Below are 17,045 nucleotides of genomic sequence, written 5' to 3' on the forward strand. Positions count from 1 at the left end.
GCCACACTTAGTGTGAAGGGGGTATCACCGTGATGTTAGTCGGTCAGTCGGGCGGTCGGTCGGTCAGTCTGTTGCAAAATCTTGCGTCGCGAACTCCTTCTACAGTTTTGAAGCAATTTAAATGAAACTTAGGGTAAATGATGATATTGAGGTATAGATGTGCAAGACATGTTTTTTGTGTTTGTCGGACAGTGCGTTGCCATGGTAACCACAATTTTACCAAAACCATGTGGAAGGAACTACTTCCATAGTATTTAAGCAATCAATTTCAATATTGGTATCTATGATAATCTATAGGTGTAGTTATGCAAGACACTTTGTGTTTGTACTTGACAAAGCATTACCATGGTAACCGCATGTTTTCTTCGAAATCCTGTGGAGTGAACAACTTCCACAGTTTTGAAGCGATTGAAATCAAATTTGGTAGGCATTATGGCCTTGAGGCATAGATGTGGAACACATAATTTTTGTGTTTGTCAGACAAAGCGTTGCCATAGTAACCATAATTTTACCAAAACCTTGTGGATTGAATAACTTCCACATCATTCAAGGGGTAGGTCACATTTAGTATGTATGATGATCGGGAGGTGTAGTTATGCAAGACACCAATGTATTGATATAAGAAAAATGTGTTACCATGGTAACCACTCATTTTTGTATCAAATTGAACCATTTAATCTACATATTTGTATGAAGGTGAAATTTGGTATGTATGATGCTCTTTAAAGGACAAGTTCACCTTCATTAAAGGTAGGGGATACCTTTTACAGACCTCCCAAAATGCAGCAAAACATTAAATATGAACCTCGGGGGACTTGTTTAGGCCACTGCTGAGAAATTTGGAAGTCAACAGTTATCTACAATTTGAATAATGCACAAAACTCAACTACTCAGTAGTTCTGTTTGTCAGCCACACTTAAGCCTTTTTGTTGCAGTCTTCTGTATTTTTTTATCTATAACACAAATCTAAAAGTATAAGAGCTGATGTAATAACATTTAGAGTGTGTGGCAAGAATGTATATAGAAATGTTTGTAAGTTTTGATGAACTTCCTTCACAAAATATACATGATGGACACACATGCAGTGCATGGGTCTGCAAAGGTAGCCTAGTAATGTACTGGAATTTACGGTGAGCCCCGAAAAAAATTCAATTCAAAATCTAACGGTCAATAAAAATGTATTAAATGTTACCTTCCACTTTCAATACTTTATGGGAGTTTCTAAAATGATACTCTCTTCAACATACCACTGTGTTTATACAACTCTTCATTTGAGGCATGCAAATGGGATTCCCTACCTTTAACATAAGGATTGAGAGAATGCAGCAATATTAGTAGAACACATCCTCAGTGAAAGTTTGAGGAATATTGGACAATCGATGCAAAAGTTATGAATTTTTAAAACTTTTGTGTTGGAACTGCTGGATGAGGAGACTACTAAGGCTCGTGATGTCATATGAGTACACGATAGAATGAAGAAAATGTAAAGAAAATTCAACATATATTTTCACTTTTTTCGCATAATAAAAGAGCACTTGACTTGCCTCTTTCTAAAGGCAATGGGAATATTATTACCCATAACATAATTATGTCAGTAACGAGTCAAGGGAATGTGTACTTTTTTCTAAAGATTAAATTTTATGAAATTCTCTTTATATTTTCCTTATATTGTTGTACGCATGTGACATCATACACTGCAGTAGTCTTCTCATTAAACGGTGACTGCACAAAAACTTCAAAAATTCATACACTGTAACTTTTGAACGGATTGTCTGATTTTCCTCAAACTTTCAATGATGTGTTCTACTAATATTGCTACATTCTCTCAGTCCTTATGTTAATGAAGATGAACTTGTCCTTTATTTGGTGTGCGCCTGGTCTAGGTAGCCCCACTCATATCGGGCTCTGTAATATTTCCTCCTGTAAAGTGTTTTATGTTGAGTGTTTTGTATCTAATTTGTAACATAATATTTTTGTTGTTCTTGGGGCTTTCCTAGACAATTTTGGTGCATTCTTGGTGTACGATTTGTTATATTCTCTTGTATTTTATTCCTATGCCGTTCTACTACCCTGTGCCACCATTTTGTACATGGGTGCAGGTATCTATTCTGCATATATACTTTGCTTCAGTGGAGACTGATCCCTGTGTAGACAGACTCTTGTATTCAGTGTGTACTGACTCTTGTTCTTGAACAACCATCAGTGGAGGAGATTACCAAGCAGCTTTTCATCCATTCTTGTGAGCCGACACAAATTCCTGTGTAAACAGACTCTTGTATTCAGTGTGTACTGACTCTTGTACTTGAGCAATCATCATCAATGGATGGGTTTTGCAGGTGGCTTCTCGTCTTTTGTGCAGTCCTGTCACCATTCATTTCATCCGCAGAGGATCAGTTCATTCAACCCCTGGACCTCTTTAAGTGCGTGAATACCACCAAACCGGACTCGTGGAAATACCATGGTCATCCAATTGCTTACTATAGTAACCACCATGCATGTTCCCAGCTTTCTATCTTGTTATGTGGGGACATACAGCTGAATCCTGGCCCGACTCAGCCGGACCATCACCAACGCGACAATGTAAGCCTACGTATGCATCACGACTCCGATCCACCCCACCGTGTAAGTTATGATGTTCACGCATTACATGACCTTAATAAAGGTGCTGACCAATTTCTTCATCAAGATGTCTGGCAAAGGATCTGTGAGCTCGGCATCAGACGACGTCGTCGTACACATCGTGGTCGCAGAACTCACAAACCACATCTATCATCTCGTGTCGTTACAGACCGTCGGACAAGATCTAGGCCTACAGTAAGTGACATACTGTATCCTCTGTAACTCGTATTGGTATTTGGAATGCTCGCTCCCTGAACAACAAGTCTGCATACATATGTGACCTAGTGGTAGATGCCAAGCTCGATATTCTCGTTATAACTGAGACTTGGTTAACTGGCACACAAAAAGACGACCTGATAATTGCAGATCTGAAGGCCTCTCTTCCAAACTTTGTTTTTGTACACTGCCCTCGAACAAATTCCAGAGGTGGTGGCATCTGCTTGCTTGTCCGTTCAACTACACGTATTTCCAAAAATGACACTTTCATGTTCTCATCATTTGAGCTCCTTGATGTCACAATCAACCTTTCTCATTCATCTGCTCTCAGAGTATATGGCATCTACAGACCACCTCCTTCTGCTAAGAACAACTTAACAAATAACTTATTTTTGTCAGAATTCCCTACACTTCTGGAATCAGTGGCAATTGATGACCATCGTTCCATTCTGCTCGGGGATTTCAACATACATGTTGATGATTGCTCGGATAATTTGGCTGTGTCTTTTTTAAGCACCATCGACTCTTTAGGATTTCAACAGCATGTTACAGGGGCAACTCATAAAGCCGGACATACGCTTGACCTAGTTCTTAGCAGAAAAGTCGACAATATTGTATCGAATGTGAATCTTGTTACATCTCTGCCCTCTGACCACTCCGCCGTCATCACCACCCTCAACCTCAAAGGCCCGGTGAATCCTAGGAAGCAGATCACCTCCAGAAATCTACGGTCTATGGACCTCTGCTCCTTTAAATACGACATTGCAGCATCACTTTCCCAGATCAGAGAGCCAGCGTGTCCCTCCGAGGCTGTCCTGCAGCTCAACTCTCATGTAACAAGACTGCTTGACAAGTACGCTCCGCTCAAGACTAGATCAGTAACAGTGCGGCCGAATAATCCTTGGTACACGGCAGAAGTGAAGGAGGCTAAGAGGCGCAGACGCCGCGCAGAGCGCCGTATGATCAAGTCTGGTCTTTGCATTGACAGAGAGCTGTATCGGCAAGAGTGTGAGTCCTACTACAACCGCCTTGCCGACGCTAAGTCAAGGCACCTAAGACAGGAGATTGCTGCCGCGGACACCAAACAACTCTTCAACATCATCAAAAAACTCACAATTGCACATCCGGATTCTGTTCTTCCTGACCATACTTCAAATCTTGTACTGGCCAATCGGTTCGCTGAGTTTTTCGACAACAAGATTAGCACCATTGCTTCTTCATTCCCAGTGTCTCCTGAAATCTTTTTCACAAATTCCTCTCATATAGATGTAAACACCGAGTGTGTATTTTCAGAGTTTGCTTTAATCACTGAGTCACAAGTGAAACGTCTCATTAATTCTCTTCCGTCCAAGTCATGTTCTCTAGATCCTCTTCCCACATGGCTACTAAAAGAGTGTCTAGATGAATTTCTTCCTGCAATAACTCACATTCTGAACCTCTCATTGTCATCTGGCGTAGTTCCTGAGCACTTCAAAAGGTCTCACATATTGCCCCTTTTGAAAAAACCTAGTTTAGACCATAATGATTTGAACAATTTCCTCCCCATTGCTAATTTGTCTTTTATTGGTTAAGTTCTTGAGAAAGTGGTGGCTCGCCAACTCAGAGATCACCTCGATGAACACCAGTTGTTTCCTACTAGTCAGTCTGCCTACAGGCACTTTCATTCCACAGAAACCGCCTTATTGAAGGTACTCAATGACCTCCTCTTAGCAGTAGACAAAGGCCACGAAGCTGCTCTCCTGCTTTTAGATTATTCTGCTGCGTTTGACACTATCAATCATGTGATTCTTCTGAACAGATTAGAGTCCAACTTTGGTCTTACGGGAACAGTCTTGAGATGGATTTCATCTTACTTACATGACCGCCACCAGATGGTAAACGTTAACGGCGCACTTTCTCAGTCATTCCCTCCAGACATGGTGTCCCCCAGGGGTCTGTGGTTGGTCCTTTATTATTCATTCTATACACAGCCCCTCTGTCTTTTGTAATCAACTCTCATGAAGATATTCTACATGTTATGTATGCCGACGATACTCAAATTTATATAATCATACAACCAAATACTCAAGTCGAAGCACTCTGCAAACTCAGTAGATGTGTTGAGGATATTAAGCAATGGTCATGTGATAATTATTTGAAATTGAATTGTGTTAAATCAGAATTTTTATCTGTTCATTCTCAGTTTAGGCGAGGTGGTTCTCTCACAGAATTTTCCCTCGAAGACAGTACTATACCCACCTCTCAGTCCGTCAGAGATCTCGGAGTTATTGTATCGAATTTTCAACAACACATTAAGAACTCATGTCGTTCTGCTGCTTGGGGTATCAGTAAAATTGGTAAAATCCGTAAGTTATTGGATCAGTCTTCCACTGAACGTCTCATTCACGCATTTGTTTCTTCCCACCTTGACTACTGCAATTCCCTTCTTGTTGGTCTCCCTGCTTCTAGTATTGCACCACTTCAAAGAATTCAAAACACAGCTGCTAGGCTTGTAACCCTTACAAAAAGATCTGACCACATTACTCCTGTTCTCCAATCCCTCCATTGGCTCCCCATACATCAACGTATCACCTTCAAAATCCTCCTTATCGTTTACAAGATATGTAATAATCTTGCTCCATCTTACCTCAAAGACTTAATTTCTTTCCGCTCCTCCACTTCAACCCGTTCTCTTCGTTCTTCCTCCACTCTCCAACTATCACATGGTCCCCGCACCTGGGCCCACTATGGTGATAGGGCTTTTTCTGTTATTTCCCTGTCTCTCAGGAATAAACTTCCTCTCCATATTCGTAATGCTGATAACGTTGATAAGTTCAAGTCATCATTGAAAACTTATCTGTTTACCCAACTTTAATTATGTTGTTTTGCTGCTGCATGTTATATTATAATACGTATATTTACATAATGCTATATCTTATTTTAATGTCATACTTCTTTTTTTTTCCCCCCGGATCAATGCGCTTAGAAACATCAGAATTAAGCGCTATATAAATGTTATTCATTATCATTATCATTATCATTTAAGTGTAATTTTGCAAATTGTCCTTTGTATTTGTATCGGACAATGCATTGCCATGGTAACCATAGCACTCAAGCAACTGTGGTCACATTTTGTTTGTATGATTGCCCTCATGACATCACATACTATAAAGCAACACAAGGGGCGGGGGTATTAATCACCTTCGTGATAATTCTAGTTTTTGGTGTTTTTTTTTTGGGGGGGGGGAGGCGAAGATAGATTTTTTAAAATATTTTTTTTTTTTGTAGGAGTATGATTTAACCCTCATTCATGAATTAAAGGTGTAGAATCCCACACAATGTCAAGGAAACTTCCTCTAAAGTTCTAATATTCAGTCCTTAGGACCAGTCTGTGTATTGAGCCTGACAGTAGTTTGTATTTAAGCAGGTTTAGCATGTAGTTCATGACCATACTAGAGAGCAAGGCTTCAGTCTGGCAAAGAGGAAGTGACATCCCAGACTCATTGTGTGGATACTTCCTCCCAGATTGACAACAGATGGGACTGACTCCCATAGAGGGATAGAAACACCAAGTTTGGAAGTACAAAATTGTATGGTATTCCTAAAACATGCCCAAGATTTGAAAAATCACCAGGGGTGGTATTCTGAGGCCGTAATTAAGTCTGTAATTAACTTCGTAATTAAGTCGATAAGTTAATAGACCCTTAATCATGGGCAAAATCGGTATTCTGAGGACGTAATTAAGGTATGATTAAGCCCCCTATTATCTTGGGTTCGTCCCATCTAATTGTTATTCCATCCAATCAGACACGTTGTTAGAAGCCAAAATGATGATCACGCATGAGTATGCCCTCAATGCGTGCTCCTCCACACACCCCCTGTAATTACAACGCAAGAGCTCCGTGCGCACACTCCGGTCTTTGATTACAACCCTTCACCTACGCACGCAAAAAGCTCACATAAAATGACAAAATTCCTCGAAGATCGCCTACATTTCTTTTTTTCCTCTGAATTCTATGGATCCCATGACAACAAGACTCAACTGCTCCTCGGTTACCGAAGACGGTAAGCATAGTTTTGGCCGAGAAAAAACGCTGTAATGGGTGATATCGGAGTAGTTAATGACACTCTTTGGTATCATTAAGTTTTCCATTAACTTTCATACTTAATCACACGCTCAGAATACCGATTTGTAATTAACTCTGTGATTAAGTCCTCTTAGAAGTGCACGCGCATCAAAACGCGCAAGCGCATAAGACTTTCCCGCCAAAACACTTGTTGTCATGGTAGTTAATAGACCCCCTACTTAATTAAGTTCTCAGAATACCAATTCGGTAATTAAGTGCTAATCAGACACTTAATAAGCCCTCAGAATACGGCCCCAGGAATATAAACATTATAAAGGGTCTAGGGCAATTACCCCCTGGGCAATTACCCTGGACCCTTCCCCTGTCCCTAATCCTAATCCTAATCCTGAAACTAATCCTAACCATAACCCAAACTCCTAACACTAAACCTAACCCTAACCCTAATCTTAACTCTAACCTTACCACTAACCAGTATCTAGCCAGGGGGTAATTGCCCTCTGGGGGTAATTGCCCGGATACGCATTATAAACCTACACAAACATTTTCTGATCATGATACATATCAAGGCAGATATGTGCTAAAGAAAAAAAGAAAATAGGGAAAAAAAGAGAATAAGAAGAGCAGGGAATGAAAGAATGCAGTGCTTAGCTCTGCCCATGTATGAACAAAATTTAAATACAAAGTTTACAGATCAGTGGCAAATTAAAAACAATGATGCATATCTGCAATATACATGTATTTGAACATGCATGTTATTTGGGTATTTATTTCCTTTTAGTAGGAAGTTGAATTTGATCAGTATTGTCTCAGTCTTCACAATTGGGTACGTTTTCACTCTGCATTATTTCATGAAATAATACATGTCATGTTTATAATCACACTCGGAGTGTGTGTGCCTGTATCAATAAACAATGACAGCAACAATTTCAGCAACAAAAACCACATTACAAAGAATTTGTCAATATCTATGTACTGAATCCCACCAGCAGTATAACCTTCAATTGTTATTATCATCATTTGTTTCATGGGTATGGGTATGGGTATAGGATTGCTTCGTTGATACCCACCAGTTAGGCATACTGTATGAGCCGAATATTTCTTGAGGTTTTTATTTTCGCAAATTTCATGAGTCGGGTGTTATTCGCGAAATTAAAGACACGCAAAAATATTGACTCTGATCTCGATGTGAATGTGACGTACGTGTGTACATTTTTTTATTCAGTATCAGGACTCCACAATCGCAAATTTAACCACTCGTGAAATCGTCAAGAATTCTCTATTTGCGAAAATCTAGACTCGCGAAATACACCTATATGGCGTATACAGTACTCCGTATGCTTCCAAAGATGAATGCACGATGCACACAGCACACTGAGATACAGTGTACTTGTACGCATTAATAGCAATTTACATGTAGATATATGTCAGTGAACTTTTGAAAAATGCTCATTGACTTCAGTCAATGAACAAGTCTGTAGTCTTTTTGTAAATTCTGTCATTGAGATCAGGTATTTGAAGGCCATTGTAAGCCTGTATGTAAATGTATGTTCCTGTGTTCCCCCTGACTATGAATGCAAAGTATTAAACACATATAAAATTTGTATTACTGCATGACAGCTTGAAGAAGACCAGACAGAGGTGACAGTAGAGAGGATCTATGAAGACTTTGAGTGGCTCCAGCATTGTCTCAGCACAGACAATGACATCGGTGGTATCATAGTAAGTACAACTCCTGGCTATACACTATAATCAGTCTCTCCTTTTATAGTCTGCGATCAAGAGATGACTCAGTGAATCATACTCCACATGTTCTGCAAGCTTTCTGATTATGTTTGAAACTAAATGTGAAGCTTATGAGCTTGTCCTTACATTACTCTCCATACTTTTCACTTTTTTCAGTGAGTAGAGTGAGTGTTATACAAAAGAATAGAACGTTAAAATCCCAAAGTTGCAGAGAACAAGAAAAAGAAAAGTCTTATTTCTTTCATACTTCACAAAGCAGTCTTTCACAGTCAGTTCTAATACACTACAAAATACTCTCGTGTTTGTTTGTCTGTTTCCTCCTTTTTTTTTTTTTTTGGGGGGGGGGGGTCCATTAAAAAAAAAAAGCCTCGTGTACTGAAAATGCAAGCCACACATTTTAATTTGAATATATTTGAAATTCATGCCTCCTAAGAATGATTCTATATATAAAGCATCTTCAAGAGTCAACACAAATTTGCATTGAGAATTCTGTTTATCATCCCATGAACACTGATGTGGTTTGATTGCTGGAATGCATGTAATGGATTTGATAATTAACCTGTTGAGGATGAGTCCCGAGTACACTTAGGCAGGCGTCTATGGGAAATGCGTGTAGTAGCAAAATCAGTCCGTCCTCAGTGGGTTAAGGAGTAGCCCTGCTATTTGTAACCAGCATCTGTGATGTACAAATAGCATTGTCCACATTCAACTGATTCAAAACACAGTTTCTAGCAATTTGTATGCTCCAAGACCTAATTCTTGCCAGCACAGACAATGCCTGATTTTCAGTTTATCATCAGAATAACATTTTGTTAGAGGATCATGTAATTACCAGTGACTGAAACTACATGTAAATATTCTTCTGATCATTAAAGACTAAAGATCCCTGAAAACCAACAAAAATTATGTGTCTATTGACAGTGTTTATGTCACATGGAGAGAATCAAGAGAGTTTTATTCTCCTTCAGTCGACACTATATTGTAAGGTACTTCCTGATAGAGCCCCTTTAGAATTTCCAACCTACTGGTATTTTACGTGCAGTTGTGACTTATACACAAATGCTAGCTTGGTTTAAACATTGTCTTCTACAGGAAATGACAGTGTGTTGTACCATTCAAATATTGACTTTGTTACATTTGGAAGAGATTGCTAAGGAGGTAGAATTGGAATATAGGTAGAAAAATCTACTGAGCTCTGCCTTGATCGCTACTATACGGGCTTTATAGCAATATAGGTGCACACTACTGTAATACTGTAATACACACAGTTTTCATACAGAAAGAAAACTGATAGTGAAAGAAGAAACACTGATCTTTCTATCAAAGCCGTTTTTCTGGGCAGCATAACACAAATACACTGTAAATATGAATTTAGGCCACATGATGCAGGCACTCTTGGGGTGCGTTTATGCTTCCATTTTGGGGGCCAAAATCGGGCTTTTGAAACGCGCTTAGTACCAAACGCTGTTGCGTTCATGCTCATTTTGATAGAAACGCAGATTCAAAACGCCAATCCAAAACGCACAAAAAGGTTCGTTTACGATTGGCGTTTCTGATTCATCACGTTTGACGGGGCAGCATAAACGCAACTCACATCACAAAAAGGTGCGTTTACGATCGGCGTTTCTGACTAATCACGTTCGACGAGGCAGCATAAACGCAACTCACATCACAAACGCATTTAAATGACGTCATCTTCATCGCCTTTCCGGTTCACTTGAAAATGAGCGCGCCAGGCCAGCCGACCTTTCGATAACTCTACGTGCTGTGCAACACAATTTGCAGGTGCTGATCCTTCGAGCTCCCTGTTGGTACATTACTGTACATGGTGACAGACATAACTATGAATTAATGCATGAAGAGCTCACTATTATCATACATTCCGACTTTGTCAACAATTTGTCAATGAAATAGAAACTTGTATTTCCCATCACTGTCTAGAGTTCATGTTAGGAAAGCAATCGAAATTATATTAGACATGCTACGGAACGTGAACAATGCACGCACTCAGGCCCGAACTTTCAAAAAAACGCGCGCCCCAATTTGACCTGTCTCTGCTGAGATCAGCGAAGCAATTGCAAACGCTCTTTCCAAGGCTCGAAGAAAGTGAGCATAAACAGTGCTCTCGTGAACGGCGTTTTGAATCAGCTTTTTGAATTAGCGTTTCAAAATGCTGATTCTGCCTTCGCAAATTGAGCATAAACACACCCTTGGCCTACATTTCGGGAACCTGGTATATCAAGGGCCGTATTCTGAGGGCTTATTAAGTGTCTGATTCGCACTTAATTACCAAATTGGTATTCTGAGAACTTAATTAAGTAGGGGGTCTATTAATTACCATGACAACAAGCGTTTTGGCGGGAAAGTCTTTCGCGCTTGCGCGTATTGATGCACAATGATGCACTTCTAAGAGGACTTAATCACAGAGTTAATTACAAATCGGTATTCTGAGCGTGTGTTTAAGTATGAAAGTTAATGGAAAACTTAATGATACCAAAGAGTGTCATTAACTACTCGGATATCACGCATTTCGGCGTTTTTTCTCGGCCAAAATGATGCTTACCGTCTTCGGTAACCGAGGAGCGGTTGAGTCTTGTTGTCATGGTATCCATAGAATTCAGAGAAAAAAAGAAATATAGGTGATCTTTGAGGAATTTTGTCATTTTATGTGAGCTCTTCGTGTGCGTAGGTGAAGGGTTGTAATCAAAGACCGGAGTGTGCGCACGGAGCTCTTGCGTTGTAATTACAGGGGTGTGTGGAGGAGTGCGCATTGAGGGCATATTTTGCGCGCGTGATCATCATTTTGGCTTCTAACAACGCGTCTGATTGGATGGAATAACAATTAGATAGGAGGAACCTAAGATAATCATAGGGGACTTAATCATACCTTAATTACATCCTCAGAATACCGATTTTGCCCATGTTGGATGGAATAACGATTAGATGGGAGAAACCTAAGATAATCATAAGGGGACTTAATCATACCTTGATTACGTCCTCAGAATACCAATTTTGCCCATGATTAAGGGCCTATTAACTTCTCGACTTAATAACGAAGTTAATTACGGCCTCAGAATACCACCCCAGGTTTTCATAATATCAGTTGATGCCACGGGAAGCTGGTATACCAGGTATCCCACGATATGTTCATTTTACTCTTTTTTAAACCCGTTGAGGACACACTGATTTTGCTATAACACACATTTCTCATACACACCTCTCTACGGTATACTCAGGACTAGTCTTAAACCCTTGTCAGTAGATAGTGTACTGTGCATAGTACAATGTAGATCATACAGCCACTCTGTGTGGTTTGGCCTACCACATGATTCTGATGACAACCTTGGTTTTCAGGTCAACAAAAATAGGGTATGGAAGTGGAGTATACGCTGGTCAACCAATCAAAATTCTACATTGACATGGATAGGAGTTCACAAAGCTTGCTTTCATATGTCTATTGAATGTCTGTGTCTACATCACATGCTCTTAGTCCCAAGGATGTCTGTTTATTGTAAAGAGTCACCTACAATTTTGTATGCTTACCACCAGCATACATACATTTATGCAGTGTTGTAACACTTCTTGGTTTCATTTTCTTTTCTTTTTTTGAGTCATTTCTTGGCAACAATCTCATTGCAAAACCAGATGTGATATGATTTGTCTTTTCCCACCATTTATGGCATGTATTCAAGGCCTTCTTCTCATGGGCATACTGTTGTGTATGTCTCATTACATTCTTCAGGGAGCATACCATGCAGAATTTACATCAAATGATTGGCACAACAGCTTGTTATTTCTCAAAATCTTTAGTGATAACATTATAAAAGAGTTAAGCATCTTATTATTATCATTATTTATTCGACCAGGTAAAGAATGTACACATGTAGGATACATATCATAAACATTGCAAACATGAAACAAATACCAGAATGAACATTAGAAAGGATACACTGTACTGTACACGTTACACAAAATGAAAATGAAATGAATGGAGACTACATGAGAGTCAGGGCACACAAAAGTAAAGACATAATACTGCTATTGCCTGCAGGCATGTGAACCCACACATGTTGCCCCTAAGAGACATTTAACAGCTTTTTTTTTTTTTTTGCTTTTTTTTGCTTTTTTTTTTTACGTTGGAGTAATGTGTTGCAGTATTTGGCAAATATCAGGTTTTTAGGCTGGTTGCTAAATTACTGAATATCGAATCAAGATGAATTCACCTGAACATTAAAGGTAGAGCAATGATTCAGTACAAGGGTGTTTAATACGCACATACTTTTTGTTATTATTTTTCATTCTCCAGTTGCTAGAATTATACTACAGGAATTATAAAAAGAATTCTTGAATTTATAAGCAAAATGTTTTTGTTAATGTATTGATGTTTGATCCTTACTTCAGACCAAACAAAGTGCAAATGTGTGATAGGGAGTCACATTAAATGAAAATTTCACACACTTCTTTTTGTTGGATAAATGTGATAATTGATAATCTTTTTCATAGAGAATATGAAGAAAATCTAAGTGAAAATTATGCAAGCGGAAAATATGACTTTACAACAAAAAGTTACACACTGTACGTAAATGACTGTGCATGCTGATCTCACATGTTTGCTTGTGGTTACTTCCCATATATAGATGCCGCCTTTACCACCAAAACCTGTCGCTTCAGCTGCAGACACAGCTGCAAAGTCAAAAAAAGAACTTGGAGAAGAGAGCACAAAGATGAAAGGTTAGTTCATATTAGATAGTACATTTGGGCAAAATGACCATGTTACCAAGTATAGGTGTAATCCTGTAATAACTAAAAAAAAAAAAAAGTGTCAAATTACATTTGTGTATGGCAGATCATGCTTTCTTGTCTTAACCGTCACGTTTTACCAAATATGCCTTTGCTATTTTCTCAGTGTCTGATGTACATAACAAAGAAAACTAGATTTGATTCCACATGGCATTTAAGTTGGTTTGAACAGTGAATTCAGTATCATTAGATGAACAGAGTGATAGAAGTTCCATCAAAATTGGGCATGAAATTTAAAAGTTAAGGAATTCTTAAGTTTCCCATCCATGGTTTCAGAAATCAGTGATATTAGTTACTACCATATCATATTCAAATTATCAGAGATGAAGAAATCATTCAAGTGTAGATTATCAGTAGTTGTTATTCTGATAGCAAGGCCTTCCTAAACCTCAGACTAAATCTAGACTGAATATTCATCTTAGCTAAAATGTGCAACAAAGAGTCTGGTACACAAGACTTGCACTTTTTGGCTGATGCAACAAACAAAGCACAACACTGCCAAAACTACAGCTTTTTCTCTCACGCTGGCACAGTCCCCTGAATCGCGAGACCAATAACAAGCTGTAAAAAAACTGTGAAATTGGGCTCATCAGCATACTGCAGAGGCTTGGGGACTGCACATCTTACATACATACGTAATGTACGTTGGCATGACAGTCTTGTGCGGAAAGTGAACAACCACTGAGGAAGTTTCTACCGAGATCTACAATTAAAAAAACAAACTCTGAACTAAAGTTAACCCAAGCTTCGTTAATCAGAACTTAATCAGGACCTATTTTAACAGAAAAAAAAAGAAGAATCAACATACCTGACAAGCTGATATTACAGACTCATACGTACGTGTATGGTGAGAAAATTTGCTAATTACCACATCCTGTTGCCATAAGAGAATGATTTAAAGTTAACAACTGCATTTCAAAGATTTTTACACTGGCAGATACAGTTACGTATGTACGGACACAATATGCACTGTTAAAATCTGTGGAATTTGAGTAGAATTTTCCGATCACCATCGCATTGCACCCTGGCTTCAATGGATGAGCCGTTACTAGTCAAGCCACAGTACGTACGATATGGTACAAACTGTTGAGTTATTTCAGACTAAAAACTACCTGTCGCTGGAAACTAAAGAGTATATGATTTAGTTCACACTTTAGTTTGGGGTCATGGCGAAAACTGCTATCGGAATACCAAAAGTTAGGCCTTGCCTATTTGCCAATTAATTAGCCGCTAATCTGGACTTTAGTCTGCACTAGATCAGAACACCAACCATTGCCTCTTTCAATTTTCTGCATCTTGATAAAAATGTTTGATTCTTTTAACATTCCATAACTTAACTTGATTGCCATGATTACAGGTTTGCCAGATTTGATTTTTGTTTTGTTTTGAATATTATGAAACTGATTTGTGGTATTAAAGCAAAAAAAGAGGCAAATGGTAAGGTAAAGAGAAGGTAAATGCTTTGATGTCTTTGGAATTTAAGTTGGTAACCAGCAAACATTGTGTAGTGCATAAAGTAGATTCATCAGACTTCATTGTAATCATGAGAGAACAATAAATGGACTGGATTTGAACCAGGTGAGTTTCTCTGAGTGCCATTATGACCAAGCTTCAGGGGGTGCACAAAGTGAATATTGAGAAGAACCCAGTCCAAACTAAAAAGAGACTTTCCGAAACAGTCTACAAAAAAGCACTCGATTTTGGGAAAAATTTGTTAAAAATTGATCCATCAATGTGCAAAAAATGGCATTTTCTACTGAAAATGATGCTCCCAGGTTCGCTAGAAAGCGAACCCTGGCTGCCCTGCCAGGTTCGCCAAAAAGCGAACCTGACTGCTGGGTTTGCCAAAAAGCGAACCTGGCTGCAAGGTTTGCCAAAAAGCGAATTTGGCCACCAGGTTCGCCAAAAAGCGAACCTGGCTGCAAGGTTTGCCAAAAAGCGAACCTGGCCGCCAGGTTCGCCAAAAAGCGAACCTGGCCGCCAGGTTCGCCAAAAAGCGAACGTGGCCGCCAGGTTCGCCAAAAAGCAAACCTGACCGCCAGGTTCGCCAAAAAGCGAACCTTGCCGCCAGGTTCGCTAAAAAGCGAACCTGACTGCCAGGTTCGCTGGCTGCCCTGCCAGGTTCGCCAAAAAGCGAACCTGACTGCTGGGTTTGCCAAAAAGCGAACCTGGCTGCAAGGTTTGCCAAAAAGCGAACCTGGCCGCCAGGTTCGCCACAAAGCAAACCTGGCAGCCAGGTTTGCCAAAAAGCGAACCTGGCCGCAAGGTTTGCCAAAAAGCGAACCTGGCTGCAAGGTTTGCCAAAAAGCGAACCTGGCCGCCAGGTTCGCCAAAAAGCGAACCTGGCTGCAAGGTTTGCCAAAAAGCGAACCTGGCCGCCAGGTTCGCCAAAAAGCGAACCTGGCCGCCAGGTTCGCCAAAAAGCGAACCTGGCTGCCAGGTTCGCCAAAAAGCGAACCTGGCCGCCAGGTTCGCCAAAAAGCAAACCTGACCGCCAGGTTCGCCAAAAAGCGAACCTTGCCGCCAGGTTCGCTAAAAAGCGAACCTGACTGCCAGGTTCGCTGGCTGCCCTGCCAGGTTCGCCAAAAAGCGAACCTGACTGCTGGGTTTGCCAAAAAGCGAACCTGGCTGCAAGGTTTGCCAAAAAGCGAACCTGGCCGCCAGGTTCGCCACAAAGCAAACCTGGCAGCCAGGTTTGCCAAAAAGCGAACCTGGCCGCAAGGTTTGCCAAAAAGCGAACCTGGCCGCCAGTTTCGCCAAAAAGCGAACCTGGCCGCCGGGTTCGCCAAAAAGCGAACCTGGCCGCCGGGTTCGCCAAAAAGCGAACCTGGCTACCGGGTTTGCCAAAAAGCGAACCTGGCTGCCAGGTTCGCCACAAAGCAAACCTGGCAGCCAGGTTCGCCAAAAAGCGAACCTGGCTACCAGGTTCGCCAAAAAGCGAACCTTGCCGCCAGGTTCGCTAAAAAGCGAACCTGACTGCCAGGTTCGCCAAAAAGCGAACCTGGCTGCAAGGTTTGCCAAAAAGCGAACCTGGCTGCCAGGTTCGCCAAAGAGCGAACCTGGCTGCAAGGTTTGCCAAAAAGCGAACCTGGCCGCCAGGTTCGCCAAAAAGCGAACCTGACAGCCGGGTTTGCCAAAAAGCGAACCTGGCCGCCAGGTTCGCCAAAAAGCGAACCTGGCCGCCAGGTTCGCCAAAAAGCGAACCTTGCCGCCAGGTTTGCTAAAAAGCGAACCTTGCCGCCAGGTTCGCCAAAAAGCGAACCTGACTGCCAGGCTCGCCAAAAAGCGAACCTTGCCGCCAGGTTCGCCAAAAAGCGAACCCGACTGCCAGGTTCGCCGAAAAGCAAACCTGGCCGCCAGGTTCGCCAAAAAGCGAACCTGGCTGCCAGGTTCGCCAAAAAGCGAACCTTGCCGCCAGGTTCGCCAAAAAGCGAACCTTGCCGCCAGGTTCGCCAAAAAGCAAACCTGACTGCCGGGTTTGCCAAAAAGCGAACCTGGCCGCCAGGTTCGCCAAAAAGTGAACCTGGCCGCCAGGTTCGCCAAAAAGCGAACCTGGCTGCCAGGTTCGCCAAAAAGCGAACCTTGCCGCCAGGTTCACCA

The 17,045-nt window shown here is 40.9% G+C and overlaps 1 protein-coding gene across 1 annotated transcript in view; it reads left to right on the top strand.

Annotated features, from left to right (window-relative positions):
• Positions 1 to 17,045, top strand: part of LOC140238572 (sorting nexin-5-like) — a 50,961-nt gene that overhangs the window by 6,301 nt on the left and 27,615 nt on the right. Inside the window, exons 3-4 of the mRNA XM_072318475.1 lie at positions 8,520 to 8,621; positions 13,283 to 13,376. Coding sequence (XP_072174576.1) covers positions 8,520 to 8,621; positions 13,283 to 13,376 — 196 coding nt within the window. The remainder of the gene's footprint in view (positions 1 to 8,519; positions 8,622 to 13,282; positions 13,377 to 17,045) is intronic.

This window comes from Diadema setosum, chromosome 2, assembly GCF_964275005.1.
Source record: "Diadema setosum chromosome 2, eeDiaSeto1, whole genome shotgun sequence".
NCBI lineage: Eukaryota > Metazoa > Echinodermata > Echinoidea > Diadematoida > Diadematidae > Diadema > Diadema setosum.